The sequence below is a fragment of the Cyanistes caeruleus genome, chromosome 16, assembly GCF_971803275.1.
Source record: "Cyanistes caeruleus chromosome 16, bCyaCae1.hap1.1, whole genome shotgun sequence".
Lineage (NCBI taxonomy): Eukaryota > Metazoa > Chordata > Aves > Passeriformes > Paridae > Cyanistes > Cyanistes caeruleus.
Genome location: NC_141716.1, coordinates 8754389 through 8772125, shown reverse-complemented (window position 1 = coordinate 8772125; position 17737 = coordinate 8754389). Strand labels below are relative to the sequence as shown.

The 17737-nt window shown below is 45.9% G+C and overlaps 2 protein-coding genes across 14 annotated transcripts; one reads left to right on the top strand and one right to left on the bottom strand.

Moving 5' to 3' along the window:
- Positions 1–3674: 3674 nt before the first annotated feature.
- On the bottom strand, positions 3675–8835 carry LOC111938231 (oxidative stress-responsive serine-rich protein 1-like). 4 transcript variants are annotated; one of them, XM_086853172.1, is made up of 5 exons: positions 8116–8179; positions 7974–8029; positions 7730–7850; positions 5966–6076; positions 3675–5320 (listed from the first exon to the last, which is right to left on the bottom strand). In XM_086853172.1, the coding sequence occupies exons 3-5, from the start codon at positions 7804–7806 to the stop codon at positions 4636–4638; spliced, it is 873 nt and encodes a 290-aa protein (XP_086709298.1). In that variant the 5' UTR covers positions 7807–7850; positions 7974–8029; positions 8116–8179; the 3' UTR covers positions 3675–4635. The 4 variants fall into 4 exon arrangements, with proteins under 4 accessions (XP_086709298.1, XP_086709297.1, XP_023795643.1 ...); XM_086853171.1 differs by lacking the exons at positions 7974–8029; positions 8116–8179 and adding an exon at positions 8750–8835; XM_023939875.2 differs by lacking the exons at positions 7974–8029; positions 8116–8179 and adding an exon at positions 8471–8589.
- OSER1 (oxidative stress responsive serine rich 1) lies at positions 8810–14696 on the top strand. 10 transcript variants are annotated; one of them, XM_086853164.1, is made up of 4 exons: positions 8810–8896; positions 11216–11332; positions 13035–13148; positions 13887–14696. In XM_086853164.1, exons 2-4 carry the CDS (start codon positions 11253–11255, stop codon positions 14572–14574), a joined length of 882 nt encoding a protein of 293 aa, XP_086709290.1. In that variant the 5' UTR covers positions 8810–8896; positions 11216–11252; the 3' UTR covers positions 14575–14696. The 10 variants fall into 10 exon arrangements, with proteins under 10 accessions (XP_086709290.1, XP_086709296.1, XP_086709291.1 ...); XM_086853165.1 differs by having other exon boundaries at positions 8839–8896; positions 11219–11332; XM_023939871.2 differs by lacking the exon at positions 8810–8896 and adding an exon at positions 9098–9403.
- Positions 14697–17737: the final 3041 nt, after the last annotated feature.

The window sequence follows — 17737 nt, the reverse complement described above, 5'->3', positions numbered from 1 at the left end:
GTAGCCCATACAGGGGAAGAGCCCAGGAGCCTTTGGTGTGTACCAGAGCCAGGGATGCCTGCCCAAGCTGGACAAAGTAGGCACAGCTGGGGGTCACTTCCAGAATCAGCAAGGTGTGTCACAATTCCAAACGGGCCAGGAGACTCGGGGAGCATTGGGGATTCTGGAGCTGCTGCCCTATGAGCATCAACCAGATGTTTGCAGGTACAGATGTGTAGGCAGCTGAATACAGTGACATGGACATCTGGACTTGTGCTTTATGACACTTGGCTTTGTCATGCCCCATTTCCAGCAATCTGGGGACTTGGAGATATTTTCCCAGCCTTGGAACTATTGCCAGTGCCAGGGGATAAAGCCAGTCCAGCTGGGGGTGTTGTAGGGGCAGGTTCTGGTGAGGATTGGGACAGGCTGTGCAGGCACAGGGAGCCAGCCTGTGTCTCAGGGCTGTGTGGGGGCTCTCAGCGTGAACCACTAGGGCTGGTGAGGGTAGAAACAGTAAGGTTTGGAAGAGCTGCTTCAAGTGGGGAAACTGAGGCATGCTTCACCCAGGAGCTCTGGAAGGGAGCAGGGCCAGACTGGCACCCAGCTGCATAAACACAGTGCAAGGAGCAGTTTTCTAGGGACTGGGAGATGAAAATGAATTGTTTGTTTGTTGTGATGTTCTGTTCCTCGGGGTGTGCAGGAAGGTGATGAGAGGGGTGAGGCTGGGAAGTTCTGTATTCTGCCCTGGCTCCTTCTTCTTCTCTCCCCCCGTAGGCAGCAGCCCCCAGTAACAATCTCTCCCCCCAGCCCAGGTCTTCCCAAGTCCCTGAACTGGCCTCAGGGTCACCCACAGGGACAGGCTCTCGCTTGGCCTCTGCCCTGGGGCTGCAAAAACAAGGGAAAACTGAGTTTTGAAGAGCTGGCACCCCATACAGCACCAGCCTGCCCTCTGCTCCACAGCTTCCCCTCCTCGCAAGCGTCTTCGGGGGCTCCTGGCACTGGAAGGGGACGCGGTGGGTGTAGAAAAGGCAGGGGGCAGGTTGTCCAGCTGTTCTCCCTGGATCGCTGTCCAGAAGGCCCCATCTAGCGGTACATTTTGTGATGAATTAATGCTGCGCCGTGGGGAGTGAAACACGACAGGCTGCTGCATCCCTCTGGGTCCCGCAGGTACACGGTGCCTCTGCAGGGGCCTGCTTGTTTAAGCTGGGTTTTGGATTGCTAAACTGAGCAAGGCTTGAAGGGCACAAGGGGTGCCAGCCCCCTTTAGGGGTGCCCTGACCTTGTGTGACCTTGAGATCATCCCCAGCTCTTCAACACAGCCTCCCTGACTGCCCCATGGGATGCTGAGCTCTGGCAGACACTGGCAGAAGGTGCCATGGGAGCAGCATTGTGGCTGCTGGCAGTTTGGAAATCCCGAATCCAGGGGAGGTTCTCATCTCAGAGCTGATGCAAAGGTTACAGACAGAGATGAGAGAAAAGGAGGATGGTCACGGGACTTTGCAGGCACAGAAGAACCCTCCCTGTTTTAGAAGGAGAGGGTGGAAAGCAGACTCTAGAAACGGCTCCATTGATTTTTTTTTCCCCAGTGGCCTGATTTGGTGTCTGCCAATGCAAAGCTCAGCTTGGATTCAGAATTTGGCTTCTGTAAGGCAAGAAAGAAATGTCATTGATCCAGGGTGCCCTTCTGCATCCTGCTTCAGTTTAACTAGTCCTGGAACTAGAGGGACAAGGAATTGTAAAGTGCTGGGAGTGGGAAGCTATTGGAAAGCACACAGGCTGGGTCTGCTGAGATAGGAGGTAGAGAGGTGGGATCTGATCAAACTCCTGGGAGCACTGCAAGTCCACTGGTGCTTTCTTAGAACATTTCAGACATATTCTGTAGATTGACTGGGAACAGATCCTAGAGCATCCACACACAGAAAAAAAAACCCCAGGATTATTGGGGCAGGTACAGCAGCAGCAGGGAGCAGTAGGGCTGCATTCAGCACTGTTTGTACCAGGGCACCTCTACTCATCAATCAAGCTCAAGGTGCTGTGCAGGCATTCCCAGAGAAGATGCAGTTTTCCAATAAATCCTGAGGTTTCAGGCAGGCAGCAGAAAAAAGTCACTGCGTTATCAGAGTGATATGGATGAGCTGAACGGAGAAGGTTTTGATGGAAACAGTAAGTTTGGGCCTCTCTTAGGGCCCATCATTCACCCCCAGGGGTTGGTCTGTGCTGTGCAAATGTCAGCAGCAATGTTCCAGTACATTTACTGCAAACCTCACGATTGCAGTCAAGAACCAAAATATCTGCCCTTGCTCTGCCACAGGCAGCACTAGATGTGCTTAAACACTAGCAAAAACAGGGGTTCAGGCAGAAAACAAAACAACTGATTTATTGTCCTTTTTCCCTTTTTCCTTCCTCCTTCACTAGCAGTTTCCAGGTTCCACAGGACACCATGGAAGTGTACCCTCAGAACCTGCTCTCAGGCTTTTCCCTCCCACCTGGTGTTCTGGCAACCTGAATTCACTTCTCAGCCCTCAGTTTCAGGGTTTATTGTGGACTGATTTAACCTCCACCATTTCCCAATTCCTCCTCTCTCCCTGGACACAGCAGGTCTGTGGCACATTGTCCTGCTCCACTACTGAAAATGTGCCCTTCCAACACTGTTGATCCAAACTGGGTTTATGTAACACCAGTCCAGACACTTCCTGGGGTTCTGCACACTTTATTAAAGAGCAGCATAGCAGAAACTGCCCCAAGGTGACCTTGACCAGGCTGCCACTGCACATTTCTGCAGAAGGGCCTTGCTGTGCCCCTCAGTAAGGCTCCAGATACAGTGAGGAGTGGGGATAACCAATACCAGGCTTAAAAGAACCATTTCTGTGCACGTGGGAGAGCTGTGCCTCAGCTTCACACACATGGATTCTGGATCAATGCTGGCAAAGAGGCAGGGAAACTGTTAAAAGGGGAAAAACCCTCTGTTTAGCAACAATTCCCATGGTTCTAAAGAGGGCACAGAACCAAAACGTGAATAAAAATAGGAGCAGATACCCTCTGCTGAAGCAGAAACACCCTTCAAAAAATAGCAGCAGCAGCAAAGATAACTGGTACTAAATATTTATGTTTAAAAGCAAAGTACATACGATACCAGATTTTCTGTAGGGAGAAAGGGAAAGTGGAGGAAACCCAAAGTGTGTGTGGGTACTGCAGGATAGTGCTGGAAAAGGGAAGTGACACAAGAAAATGTAGCAATCAGTTACATTTAATTTGAGTAAGAGCAAATACTGCATGCTAAATATGTGCATGAAACTTAAGAGCAAAATTAATCGTAGCTGTATTCTTATGTTTCTTGATTTATTTGGATTTTAAATCTCAGCTTCCTGGACTTGTAAATTTTAGGGATGGTGAGGATAAAATCTACAGGGATTATCATTAGAATGTCTGAGCATTCTCCAGCAAAGAATACAAGGCCAACTGTCCGCATCTGCTTTTCATCTATTTATACACAACTGCTTGTGATTCCTTGGCTTCCCAACCACTCATTTTTCAGCATGTAAGTAAAAATTACAGTATTTTACTCAGACATGGTTGTTGAGCATGTTCAGCTGACACTGAAACCAGAGTTTTGTCGTGTTTTTGTTGGTTTTTTTTTGAATAAAAAGGTCTTGAGGGAAGATGAATTTAAGTTAAATTATTCAGACTTTAAGTTGCTGGGTTTTGACAAACATTTATTAATGCAAGTCTCGGCAACAGAATTTTTTATTGCAGTATTTTCAACCAGCAGGAATGTCATAGCTCTACAGCACAAAGCCAGGATGATACACACATCTTTTTCACCCCCTTTCCACACCACTTTGTGTATCAGATGTGCCCAGGAACATCCTGTATAGATGGTTCAACCCTCTCCACTTCTGAGACCGCACAGCCCAAAAAAACCTGATAGCCTGCTTCACTTCCCCCTAAATTATTCCATCTGTAAAGCACAAATAACAAAATATATCTTTACTTCTAAGAGCTTCACTTATCTGCAGAAAAATAGAACTGCTTAAGAGTGAGCGAGTTAGACTGAGGAAGGGTCCAAGTACACACCCGCATGTTCTGGACCTCCCAAAAAATTCCTAAGGAAGAAGCATTCACAACTTGATCCAAATAAAAAAGGAGCCAGCTAGTGTTCAAGGAAAGGAGATTCATCCTATCCAAAATGCTGAATGCCTTCTCATCCTTCTCTCTGAGCAGGATAAGGAGGATGGAGCTGTAGCTGTGAAACTTTTCTCTAAGTACTGAGATACATTAAGAATGAACATTCCAAACACTTCAAAATATCAGCAAAAAAAAAAACAACCTACAAGTTTTTTGGTTTTGTTTGGGCTTTTTCCAAAACATAGTGAAAACAGCATACAGAGCTTCAATATTCACAGCACAAACCAAAAACCAAACAGAGCTCATTTGATCTAGTGTGCTTTTGTTAAGGTATTCAGAGACTTTAGTGCATTCTTTTTAGAACTAAGCTCAGAAACTATATTTAATTTTTCATTTTATTAGAAAACTAAACTGTATGAGGCAAAGAAACATTTAATCAAACACACAACAGTGAAAACATGGCACTGACAAGGCAATTAGCCCAACCATTGTAACAAACTCTGCTTCAGGATTCTCTATTGCTTACAGTCAAGTATACATCATCTCCGCCATGTGAGACATTTTCTTGGGAATATATAAGTAGTATTCCATGTATCCCGAAAGATCTTCAATAGTCACGTCATCCACAAAGGCTCGAGCTTGCTCAGAACAAGACCTGTGAGAGCCTGCTGAGGCTGTCCCAGAGGGAGATCTGTTCTGGAGGGAGTGGGCATGGACTCCCAGGACTGCCTTCTCGCACTCGGACAGGACGCTCCGCAGCCCGGAGAAGGAGTACACCTCCATGGTGCACCACTGCTTGCACTGGCACTTCTTGTCCGTACAAGGGCACTGCCTGCCCTTGCTAAGCATGGATAAGGACTGGAAATCTGAGGTTTGCTTAGAACGCAAGCTGTTCTCAAAGGATGAGGAGAGAGCAGGGCAATTCTCCCCCCTCTTCTGCAAAGGCTCTTCGGCAGTGAAAGCTTCCAACGGTTCAGTTCTGTCGTTACTGGCCTCAAGGTGAGAATCCTGCCCGTCCTTCGTGCCATGTTCTGCTGGGACAAAAACATCTGAGCCGACGATACCCTTTGAAGTGTCTGCCTGGGGTCTGTGTTTCAGCTGGTTGTTGGCTTTCATGTTGCAATAGGTGAACTTGGGAGGGTGCAGGACCGGAGACTTGGAGCGCCGGCGCCGCGGGACCCTTGCCGATCCTCGGGAAGGCTTTCTCACACACCTGCAGGGTTCAACAGGTGAGCAAGTGGGTAACTCCAGAATATACACTACAGCTCAGTCACCTCTAAAATGTGATTAAAAACATTTTATAAGATTATTTTTCTGCTTGGAAGTACCAGATGACTGGTCACTTACAATCTCTGACAGAAAACGTGGAGGACTGAAGAAATTCGGGTTCCCCCAAAGGAAAGATACATACAAGGAACTCTTATTCATGGTGCTTCCCCCCAAGTCTTCTTATTCAAGGTGCTTCCCCCCAAATCTTCTGCCTTAAGCAGATGATACTCTGTCATCCCAAATTGAACTGCAGTGCAGAACCTGGATCAGTTGGAGCTGCTGGCAGAGTCACACTGAATATCCAGGTACTTCAAAAGCAATAAAAGAACCCAAGAGTGAGGTGAGAGGGGGTCACAAAGGTTTAAGACTTGCAGAAAAGTACTACAGATCAAATCAACAGAAAATAAAATTTTGGGAACCCTCTCTAAGAGAAGATGCAGTATTGTTTTTAAAGACTTTGATAAATCTCCTTAAGAACAACGCATCAGTTATGGAAACATTTTGTGATAGAAAGATATCCTGAAGCAACTAATTGACAACAACTCGCACTGAAAGCAGCCTGCAACTGGTTCAATGTGTCATGTTTTACCCATGCCACGCTTCCTTGGAGCTGGCAGTCTGCTGCTTGGCTCCATCCATGGCTGCTCTTGTCGTTGTTCTGAGAATCATCCCGTCGCCCACGGACAGAGCTGCAATACATCTGGGTAAAAAGGGAAATGCCACATCACAGAAATGCCTGAACATATGGCTCCAGAGGCCCACATTCAGCCTATGTGCTTTGGATGCTCAGCTAAGCCCATCAAATTTGCTGCACTGACTCCTTCTGTAGTCAGTGGGTAGAAACATGGCCATATAGAGATTTATCTGACCCCTCTTACTATACTGGCCTCGTCAAATGGCTAAAGATAGGTGAGATAAAATGAAAGGCAGCCAAAATGCCCAGAGGTTGATGTCATGCCCTATTTGTACTAAAATGACGCATTAAAGGAATGTAAACTGAGGTTCCAAACGTTCTTGTCAGACAATAGTCATTAAAGATAGTCTCCTACTCCTCTGAAATGCAAAGTCAGGCACCTGGAGCAGCAGGCTGAGGGGGAGTCAGTGGAGAAGTGGATGAGGTACAACAGGCAAGGACAGATTACTGATTTATTTAGTTCTCATTAAGGTTTTGAGATAAGCATGGAGTGAAAAAATCATCTGACCCTGGAGGTCTAGATCACAAACACAAATGCCTCAGCACATGGATTTGTATTTATAGTTATGATGGCTGCAGGATTTGAAACATGGGAAATTTTAAGAAATGAGGCTGAAATTCTATCAAACAGCCCAAACACTCTGCCCAAAGTTAATCTTAACGGATTAGTCACAAGATTTGAGCTGTTCACAACACATGCCTGCAAAACAAGATCTTTTTATGCCTAAGATGTCATCAGGAATCAACCAGAAGCCCACACAGTCTGCCAGTGGTACTACATCAAAAGTGTTATGATTAATAACCATAGTTCCATGATAGAGAACAGCTATTTTTTTCCACACTTCTCAGAAGATCTCCTGAAGCAGAGAGAATGAGTAGCAAAGCAAAATATATTTCCACATGCAGAGGAAATCCTGAATTCACAGTGCTGATGGCTGTGGGGATGAATTCGCAAGGTAACACTGTCAACACAAAACTTCCTCTTGTGTTTGTAAATTCCCAAAAGACTTCAAGTGAACTGTCTCAGAGTGTTAGACTGCATAATTTTATCACTGTAATTTTATTACACTACATATTATCAGTACACCCAGTATCTTACTAAGTTTTTAGTGTAAGAATGTCTGCAGACATTTTACTCCACAAAATCCCCTGAAATCAGAAATGCTCAGAGTTCACATTTAGCCTGACCCTTCCCAGTGAGACTGGGCTCCCCAGCACACTCTGAGGTGTTGGTGCTGTTGTCCAGATGCCTTCCAACCAAACTTTTGTGCACTAAATAAGGGCTTATAATGCATGGACCAGTGTTTACAGGAACAGAGAAACAAATTCTGTATTGCACCAGGTGACTACAGCTACAACAGTTAAAAGTGGGTTCACTGCTTTAAGTGAGTTTTTTCATTTTTACATGCAGTTGCTGTGTGATTTCAGTTAGATATTAGTCAAAATCACTCTGTAATAAAGTACTGCATTGCATATTAGACAGTTATAATGACTGCATTTCATCTGAAGTGATGCAGTTCAGAGAGAGCAAAGAACCTTGGAGAGCATATAATGTTTCACCAAATGACTTTTCTTTTTGAAATGTAAAATAATAGAAAAAAAATATAAATATGTAATAAAAACCTGACAAATTACATTGCCTTTTTTGTTCTCACTTACCCTGCTGCATCCACTCTCAGCTTTTTGAATGCTGTTTGTAAACTCTCCTCCTCTTCATCTTTAGCTTCCAAGTCCATTGATGTGCTCTCAGTGGGTAATCAACCGTGCCATATAGAATAAACTGAAACACAGAAATTTGGATTTGATACTGTGGTCTGAACACAGATGGTCTGCACAAAACTGGATGACACCATGATGGGTGCTCATTCTTCTGGCAACGTCACTGCCTTCTGATCAGACCCACCCTGAGCTTTTCACTGTGAACTCCAAAGTCTGAGTTTTTCAGAACAATCACAGCCTCTGTTAAAAATATCAAAGTGTCTTTTAATCAGTGGGTGAATACAGATCCTAGCAACCTGTGTAACTTTGAGCTGTGAGCACAGCACCTGCAGCAAAGCTTCAGAAAGGGTTCAGGAGTCACAGGATGGTTTAGGTTGCCAGGGATCCCTGGAGGTCCCGCTCCCTTGCTCGAGCAGGGAAAAGCCAAGCTGGTTTCCCAGGACTATGTCCAGGTAGCCTTTGAATAACTCCACGGAGAAACACTCCAGCGTCTCCCTGGCCAGCGTGTGCTCAGCCACCCTTAGAGAAAAGCGTTCCCTTATGCTCAGGCAGCGTTTCAGTGTGTGCCCACGGCCCCTGCTCCGGTCCCCAGGCACCAGTGAGCAAAGCCCGACTCTCCTCTCCGTGCCCACCCCTGAGGCATTCCCCCTTTGCTGAGATCTCTCCCGAGCCTTCTCTCACCGGCAGCAGAGCGGGGGCGGCCAGGCACTGCCGGGCGCGACAGCCCCGCGGGGCCGGGACCAGCGCCAGGCCCGAGCCAGGCCCGCGCCCGCCGGAGGCTCCACAGCCGCGGCAGCCCAGCGCCAGCCCCGCTCCGCCACCTGCCCCGGGGCCTCCCCTCGCCGCCCCGCCGGGAAGCGCCGCGGCGGTCCCCGCGCTCCCCCCCGGCCCCACAGCCGCCCCTGGGGTGCCGTCCCGCCGGGCAGAGCCGGGCGCGGGGATCGCGGGTTCGCCACTCACCCACCGCCGCCTGCCCGGGGCGCGCAGCACAACAGGACGTGACGTCACCGCCCGCGGGGGCGCGCCCCGGCCCCGCCCGCCCCGCCGGGTGCGCGTGCGCGAGCGGCGGCGGTTCCGGGGGGCGGCGGGCCCGGCCCGCGGAGCGCGGTGAGTGCGGGTCCCGTCCTGTCTCCGTCCTCGTTCCCGTCCTCATCCCACTGCCCTGCGCGGGGCCGCCCTCGCTCCCCCGGGGGCCGGCGGGCTCCGTCGTGTCCCCGCGGCGAGACCTTCCCGCGGGGTTCCCGCCGCCGGTCCCCTCGTGAGGGCGGAGGGCGCTGGGGGAGCCTCGGCGGGGCGCGGGGCGGTGCTGAGTCACGGGCGAGCCCCGGAGCTGGGCCGCGGGGTAGCGGCGGGGGCTGCTGGGGCTCCCCGGGGCGCGGGCGGGAAGGGAACTCCGAACGGTTAAAAATATAAAATTAAAATACATCAAATAAAAACTAAAACCACGAAAGTTCCTGTCCCGTGCGCTGCCCCCTGGGGCCGCGGCCCGGAACGGCCGGGCTGTGAGCATCGTTAGCCCTCAGGGGTTGGATGAGGGGCCCGTGGCGGGAGCTCACTGGGGCTGTGGTGCGCTGGTACCGGGAATACAGCCGAAAATACAACGGCAAAGAAAAGGTGTGTGTTTTCCCGGGAGGTAAAAAACGTAAGTTTCAGTGTGTTTTTTGACGCGGTAAACGTTGCCTGGTTTTCAGGTTGATTTTTTTTTTTTAGTGTGTGCTGTTTGGCTCGTGCGCCTAAAATACTTAAGCTTATAGTTTGCTATCACCCAGTGAGACTTTATCTAAATAAATTCCGCATTGTTTTGAGGGTTTGCAGTGTTGGTGATGAAGGGGAGTGCGATGAAGTATTTAGTCTAAAAACTGGTACTCTGTTTTGAGTAATGTACAATGGTTTTAAAACTTTTTACTTTTATATTCCCGCTGAAGTTAATGTAATACGGGAGTTTGCTGTTTAAAAAACCCCAAAGTTATAGTAGCCTGAATTTTTTTTATTTTTTTTTCAAAGAGTCATCTGTGGATGACTTGGGGATCAGGGAATAAAAGTGAAGTAGAGACCATCTGTTTCACCAGAGCAGTAGTATTTGTCTAAGAGAAAATATGAAATAGTAACTTGCTCAGATGAGCATCATGTTGTCAGCATTTAAGCTTCTTCCTCTCCTGTTTACTCCCTGTCTGACTCATTGGACATCATGTGCCTTGAAATTGTTATGATACATTATCCTTCCGTGTGTGTCATAATAGCTGTCTGCAATCCAGAGCACCCAGGTGAAATCACAGCACAGTGAGCAGCCAGAGCAGCAGTGGGGAGAGCTGCCACCTCCAGCTGGAGTGAGAGGGTGGGGGAATAGAGATTATTATTATGTATCCCCATCCCTCCTCATAAGTAACTGAGCTGTAGAGCTTTAGACAAAAATGTCTCAGTGAAAAGAGGGTTATTTTCCTTGCTACAAAAAAAAGCTCCTGCAGGGCTTTGCACTTCCCTTTGCTGAAGTTCATGGGGTTCCTGTTGAGGTCCCACTGGAGTTTCAGCCACTCATCCCAGGCTGGTGACATCAGCAGATGTGGTGAGGGTACCCTGGCACATCATCTAGATTGGTAATGAAGATGTTGAAAAGGACTGGACAGTCCTGACCCTGGGATACACCACTAGTGCCTGACCTCCAGCAAACCCAAAGAGCATCAAACTTAGAGAGGCTTGGGATCCTTTGTAGAAAGATTAAATGATGGGCAGTGTAGATTTAAAAAAAAAAATAGCCTGTTTATATAATTTATTTTTTTATTATTTCAAGCAAGGCTTTCTGATTGCTTCTTTTATTTGTTTATATTTGTACTTGTTCACAAGCTGATATTGGAAAATTTTAACAGCTATTTGTAACCATAATACCATGTTCCAATAGGACTGTATAACTCTAGTTGGGACCTTGACATAAAGTCAAAAAGTTTTGTTTGACTTAAAACTTTTATCTTGTTTTAAGAGAAATCTCTTGGTTTGGGTTTTTTTAAAGTGTGTGTGTAACACTGAGTCCCAGATTTGGAAGGAAGAGTTGTAGAAAGTTGACTGTTTCTAATGGTGTTGTTCCTTCTCACTTTGACCTTTTCCACACTTATTCTGGTAGCACTGTAAGACAAGTGGAAGAGTCTGTTTGGGCTGTAATGTACGTGCAAGATGCTGTTGACACCAAATTTCATTTTGAATTGTTAATTCACCTACAGTTGTGCAAAAGACTGTTTGTTTCATTCTTGGGTATCATATTCATATTCCTGTTCTGAGTCAGCTTTCAAAAATGTTCTACAAGAATGACCTCAGCTTTGTGTGTTCGGTGTGCTATTTTGAGTTTATTTTCATGTATTATGGTGCTGCTGGGCAACTAATGTTTTTAGCAAGGATTTGGCCCTTATTTTCATGTGTCTTTTTTTCTGCTTGTAGCAGTACATGGTAATTCTATCACCTTCTGGCCATCCCAATGATGAAATCAGAAGCTAAGGATGGAGAAGAGGAAAGCCTGCAGACAGCATTCAAAAAGCTGAGAGTTGACACAGCTGGGTGAGTAACACCACAGGGAGGCACAGACTTAACATCTTACAAATGGACTCAAAGGGAACACCCTTGCTGTGAAATTTGAGGGAATGAGGTAATTGCAAAAGGTTAGGCATAGAAAGCTTTCATTGTAGTTAAACAGACTGAAATTCACTACCTGCAGACTGCACTTCTTAAGGAATTGTAAATTATTTGATTGCTGTCAGCTTGCAGCATGGTTGAAAGAAACCTCACAATCATGATCAGCTGACAATGTGCTTGAAATGAATTTTGGCATGAATCTGGCTGCCAGAGGTTACCAGTACTAAAGTCCATAGAACTAGGAGTCCCCTGTCAAAGTTAGTGTATTGCCATGGCACTGAAGGCCTGTCATGAGAATAAAATCACATCTTTTCCCAGGAGAGAAACTTTCTTTCCATGTCAGTAAGGAAGAGCGTTAGATTCAGTGCATCGTTCCCACACAAACTATTTTCACTGCTGTCACAAAATTTCTATTTATAACCAAAATCACTAAATGGGAAAGAATGCTTTTTGTGTTGTCTTGGTTTGTGGAGATCTGACACGTGCCACTACACTCTCCCAGGTGGCAGAACACAAGCATCATGTGTTTTCTGTTGGTAATGATAATTTTTACCTGAAATTATTAAAAGGAATGCTTCCATATAATGTTTTTTTATCTGGTTACCATCTTGATGCTGCCTTACCTGGAATTACCACAGAGCTGAGATTGTGAATAGATGAGCTTCTAAAGTTACCTTTTGTTTAAGTAATTAAACTCATTAGTAATGAATTATCTCTCATTTCTTCAGTATGTCTAGTACCATCCTCCAGCTGGGCATATTTGATTACTTCGGAGTTTTTACTGGTGGCTTTTGATACCATGTTCTGTATTCATTGTCCTTTAAATGGAAATTAGTTTGATTAATAGTTTGGATTCTCTTAACCCCACCCTAGATCAGTGTGTGGGGACTCACTTTCACTTTTCAGGGAATCTGTCCTGTTTACAAACTAATTTAACATAGCATTTGGAAAACAATTTCCTTGGGATTTCCACTGTAATAAGTGAAGTCACAACTTGAAAGAATTGTTCTTGGGTTGTTGCAAGTCCTTCAAAATGAGAGTGTGGAATGAACTCACAGCACCAGAAAGTTAAGTAAATCTCCTAAGGCCCCTGCCTTGAATAGAAGTTGAAGGTCTGACACAATTCTGTGTCACTCAAATGATTCAAATTGCAGGAGTATGAAGAGTTTTAGCTTATGTTAACAGGCTATGTTAGACAGAGGCTTAAGTGTTCTTCAGCTAAACAAAGTCTATTTATGTCCAAAGAACATTTATTTTTAGGAAAGAATGGCTTATTTGTCTCTGGAAAAAGAGATGTATTTCTTCAGTGGTGGTGTTTCTGCCCTCCCCTCTCCTGGGAAGCTGAAATTTGGCCATTGTGTGTGTTTGCCACTGACACACGGGGTTGGCTCTGCAGTGGAGCTGTGAACGGCATCTCTCGGTCAAAGGGTCTGTTATACAAACCTTGGAGATAGGAGCGTGTCAACACTCATCCTTCTGATGTGGGTCCTTGTGGGCAGGTCTTTTAAGACGTGTTCTAAATGATTTGGAGCAATATTTTCCGGGAAAGAAGATACACAAAGGTTTATTTTTGTAATCATAGCGTTAACCAGTGTAGGCTGTTAACTCTTCATTCTGTCTCTCACAGATGTACCTCTTCTCTCTCTGTGGGTGATGGGACAAGTCCCAGAGCAATAGTTAGAGCAGTGGCAGATGAGACCAAACCTAAGAATGTGTGTGCTTCTAAGGAAACCTGGCATGGGTAAGAGAAGCTTGAGATTATCAGACTATTTTAAATGGTACTGCATTGAAAAGGAATGTTAAGTAGACTGTTTCTGGGTGGTGCCCCTCTAAACAAAGGACCTGAATTATCTTTACCAAGGAACTTTCTAAAATACACCACCTTTTTCTCTTCATATATGACTGCTATTCTTTACAGTTACATGAAATGAAAGGAAATGCTGGTCACCTGTATGTGGCTAAATGTTATAGATATTTCTCAATGCAAATGTGAGCTGCTGGTTTTGAATTAGACAGTCATTAATGCATCTCAGTCGTTTTTTTGATACTGCAGAAACTGTCATTGTACCTTGGGAACTAGATTAAAATAAAGAATTGGTTTCTAGAGTATCTCTGCAGAACTTCATGCTCATCTGAAACAAAACTGTCCTTTGCCCTTGAATCATTAGTTTTGTCCTCTTTTCTTGTGCTTTGTCCTTCTTGTAGAGATTGTTTTGCCGTGTTTCACATGCTTTACTCATTTTCTGAGCTTTAAAGCCCACTCTCTGAGATGCATTTCTGTGGTGTTCCTTTTATATTGTATACAACTGCTTGTCTAGAGCAAAGTCAAATTCCAAGACAGTATACCCTGAGCAAATACTCCAAACCTAAAGCGCGTGCATGCAATATAAATGCAGGAGAGATTTTTCCCAGTGTTACTTATAACTCAGCAATAAGTATTTTGGTGAATCTTCATTCTCTTTGTGTCTTTTCCTGGCAGGTCTATGAAGAAGCCTTCGAGAGGAGTTGTGAGAACTCAGCGTCGCAGACGTTCCAAGTCTCCAATCCTTCATCCTCCAAAGTTTATCCACTGCAGCACAAAATCAAACTCCACATGCAGCCAGCTGGTGCAGAAGAGCCAGGCTGATGCCCAGGAGGACAGCAGTGGGTTTGGGATGGCAGTCCCAAAGGAAGCTTGTGCACACGAATGCTGCAGCGTCGCTCCGGACGCTGGCCAGAAGGGAGCCGATGAGTCTTTGGCAGTTCCTTTTGCACAGTTGACATCGGAGAACACACAGGAGAACTCTCCAGCTGCAGCTTCTCCAATATCCAAAACAAGCCTAAAGACTAGAGAGCTTTCTGACTTCCAGTCTATGTCCAAGCTGAACGCGAGTGAGCCGTGTGCATGTGCAGATAAAGCCTGTCAGTGCAAACTGTGGCAAGATATGGAAGTGTACAAATTCTCTGGCTTGCAGAACACCCTCCCGCTGACACCCGATAGAACGGTTTCTGAGGATCACTCCCAGCCTTTGCCATCAAGAACTCCCTCAACTTCTCCACGCTCTTGCTCTGAGCAAGCCAGGGCCTTTGTGGATGATGTGACAATTGAAGATCTTTCAGGATACATGGAGTATTACTTGTATATTCCAAAGAAAATGTCTCACATGGCAGAAATGATGTACACCTGACAGCAACGAGCACTAAAACCAGGAGGATGGCTGGTTTAAATCTGCCCTCAGGCACGTGATGTGAATATGCAACCCACTCCCTGCTCACTGTGCTTGCAATAAAAACACTTCTTTGCATCTCAGCTGATGTTGATTATTTAAGCTGGACAACCAATTTAGTTTCAGGATTATAATTTAAGCTTGGAGTAAATAATGTGGTAAATGAACCTAGAGCATACCTCCCAGTACTTAGGAGACCCAACACTTAATTCTACTTTGTTTCCAAAATCCCCTTTCTGCTTTGGTGGAGGAGAGTTCCTAGATTGTTTGATGATCAGAGCTCTTCTTGTGAGACACCTGGTGTCATTCTGCTCCTTTGAAACCACTTTGACCTCAGGTTGTAAGACTCAGGCTTGTGCTTTTGGATACTTGTGCCTCTGATTTTATTTCATAAAGGAGCCAGAAAGTCGAGGTACTGCAAATAATAAAGACAAACCAAACACAGCTTTTCTCACCCTCAACAAATAATATTATTTGATGGGATACTCCTTTTCAAGACACTCAGAAAAGAGACACTGTGCTGATGCACACTATGTGCTCAAGATTTCCCTACAGCTGACAACTGTTCACTCCAATCTCTGGTTTTTAATGCCTGTAGGAAGGGTAATACTTGGTCCTATAGAGCAGGCTAATAAAGAAGCTAAAAAAGCCTCAAAACTGACAGTGTATGAATAAAGACCAATGAAACAAGGAAATTCTGGTTTGGTCTCCATAACAAATACAGTGAGCAGAACCCATGCCCTCACTTTCCTTTGGTTAACCACAGCAGCAACTCCCCTCAAGAATGCAGGGTGTTTCTCTTGCAGACAAGTCTCTAAGGCCTGTTGGAAATTCAATAAAAGGTTTGCTTTCCACTTTCCCAGTAACAGTACCTTTTATGAGTGTCTAGCAAAGGAGCAGCTGATCAAATAATAGAATTTGTTGAGGGGGAGAAAAGTTGTGTTTGGTTTGTTTTTACTATTTGCATCACCTCAACTTTCTGACATGTAAGATGTGGCGAAGAAATGGAGACAAACATTTTCCTGCAAAATCATTTGGTGTTACTCTTGGGGCTTTTTTGCAATTTCTGTAGCAGCACCTGGTGTCTTAGAACAAGTGGCCATGTAAGTTTACTTGTTTTGCCAGTTCTGAAGTGTCACCTACACTGTGCAGAACGTACCTGGGTACCTCCCACACCTCTTTCTGTGCTCTGCATTTCTGTGTTCTGAATTCAAGGCAGTGTTTTGGCAGCTGTTGTCTACAAAACTGGGCTACAAAGTGCAGCATGACTTTATTTCTCAAATAATTATTCTTAACTGTTCTCAAATGCAAATTCCAACCACAGCACCGTTGTGGGTCTGAAAGTGCCTTTCAAGACTGCACTGCTTTTACCATTTCATTCATTAGTGACCACAGACCTGTTCTGCAGGGTTTAGGATTGCACTGTCCACTGCTCAGTGGACTGTGTTAAAGTGGGTTGAAATCCAGGAGATGTAAAAATAGTAGAAAAATGAGCTGGTGCTGACTGGGAAGGGACACGAGCAGTGCCACTAGAGGTCAGTCCCAGGCTGGGGCTGGCTGCTGCAGCAGGCTCAGCCTTCGGGGAGAACGGGAGTTTTTCTGCCAAAATGAAGACAGGAGAGCAGCTCTGTGGTGCCTTTGCGCACACAGACTGTCAGTGCTTTCTGCAGTCTGTGTGGGTTTGGTGGTGGTCAACAAAAGCTCTTTAAATGCCAAAATCTGCATAAGTTATTAATGTTTAAACAAAGTGTGCAATCAGTTCACAACTGTGATGTGTAATTAGGAAAAGTTGCTAAGTAAATAATTACATAGTCCTGAACTTGGCATCCTCTTGGGACAGTTACGACATCTTTGGGCTCATAAGTGCTGGAACACCATGGAATAGAAGAACATGAGTTGCTGCAACCGCTGCCTTAACACTTTGTCTTCTGTTACCTCAAGGTGTTTTCAGATGTTTTGGTTTTTGCAGAAACCATAGATCAAAACCTTCTGGTTTTGCTTTGAGAAAATGTGAATTTATGTCCCTTAATCATGCAGCAAGAACCTTGAAAACTTGCCTAAGCAGTCTAAAAACTTAGTTTAAAACAACAACAAAAAAAATTAACTTGAGCCAATTTCAAAATCTGACTTTTTTTAAGGAAGGCTTTAGAGGGCTGGTTCTGCCAAGTGGCACTTCTGAGTCATATTGGAGTCCATTACCAAAGAGCTCATTCCTTCCTGTGGCTGAATAAAAGTGAAGCCCTTTGTAATTAAATTTCTAACTTGGTCCTTCTCACCTGTGCCTGCAGGTGTTCTGTGTTTATGCTGTCCATACACAGAGCTTCTCTCACAGTTATATATTGCGTGGCTCCTCTGTACCTTTTCTTCCTACAAATGCCAATGAGGAGGTTGAAAGCAGAAAAACTGAGTCCGAACCCATCACTGTCTGTGGCAGCTTTGCCCCAGAGTTCAGTGGGGTTTTGGGATCTCCCCTGGAAGGGCTGGTAACACCCCACAGCTCCTGCAGCTTCTCAGCATGGTGGTCAGTAAGGGAGGGTCTTTCTTGCTGGGACAGTGTCTTTAGGAACAGGATGGGTGTGCTGTTACCTGGTCTTTCAGTCCTCTGAAAGATGTCCTCTGCCATCCGTATTTGATGACATTATTACACACAAGGTGTCCTGTCGCTACTCCGTGTGTCTGCGACACAGACTGAGTGTGCTGGCTGTTAAACAGAAGGAAATTTGGGAAGTTTGTTGTTTGGGAGAGGGGTAAATGGCTACTACTAAACTTCTTTCATTACCCTAAAGCAGCTCTGCAAAGTCACTTTCGGAAGTAGCGGCGGGGCTGAGTGAGCTGCTCGCTGCACTCGGGTGGCGGCTGTGCTCTGGCTCCTCGTTCTACCCCTGCCCAATTACCCACGGTGTGAGTGACCTGGCCCCGGGCGCTCCGTCCCCGCATCCCGCGGGGCTCCGGCGGAGCGGGACAGCGGCTGCCGGCCCGGGGGAGCGCGGCGGCCCCTTCCCAGGCTCTATTTTAAGCAGACATTTACTTTCCCAGCCTCTTCTCCGCCTGGATCCCTGCCCGGGGCGGGGGACGGCGGGGGGGGGTGGGATGTGTCTCTCCCCTCCTTCATAAAAGGGCCCCG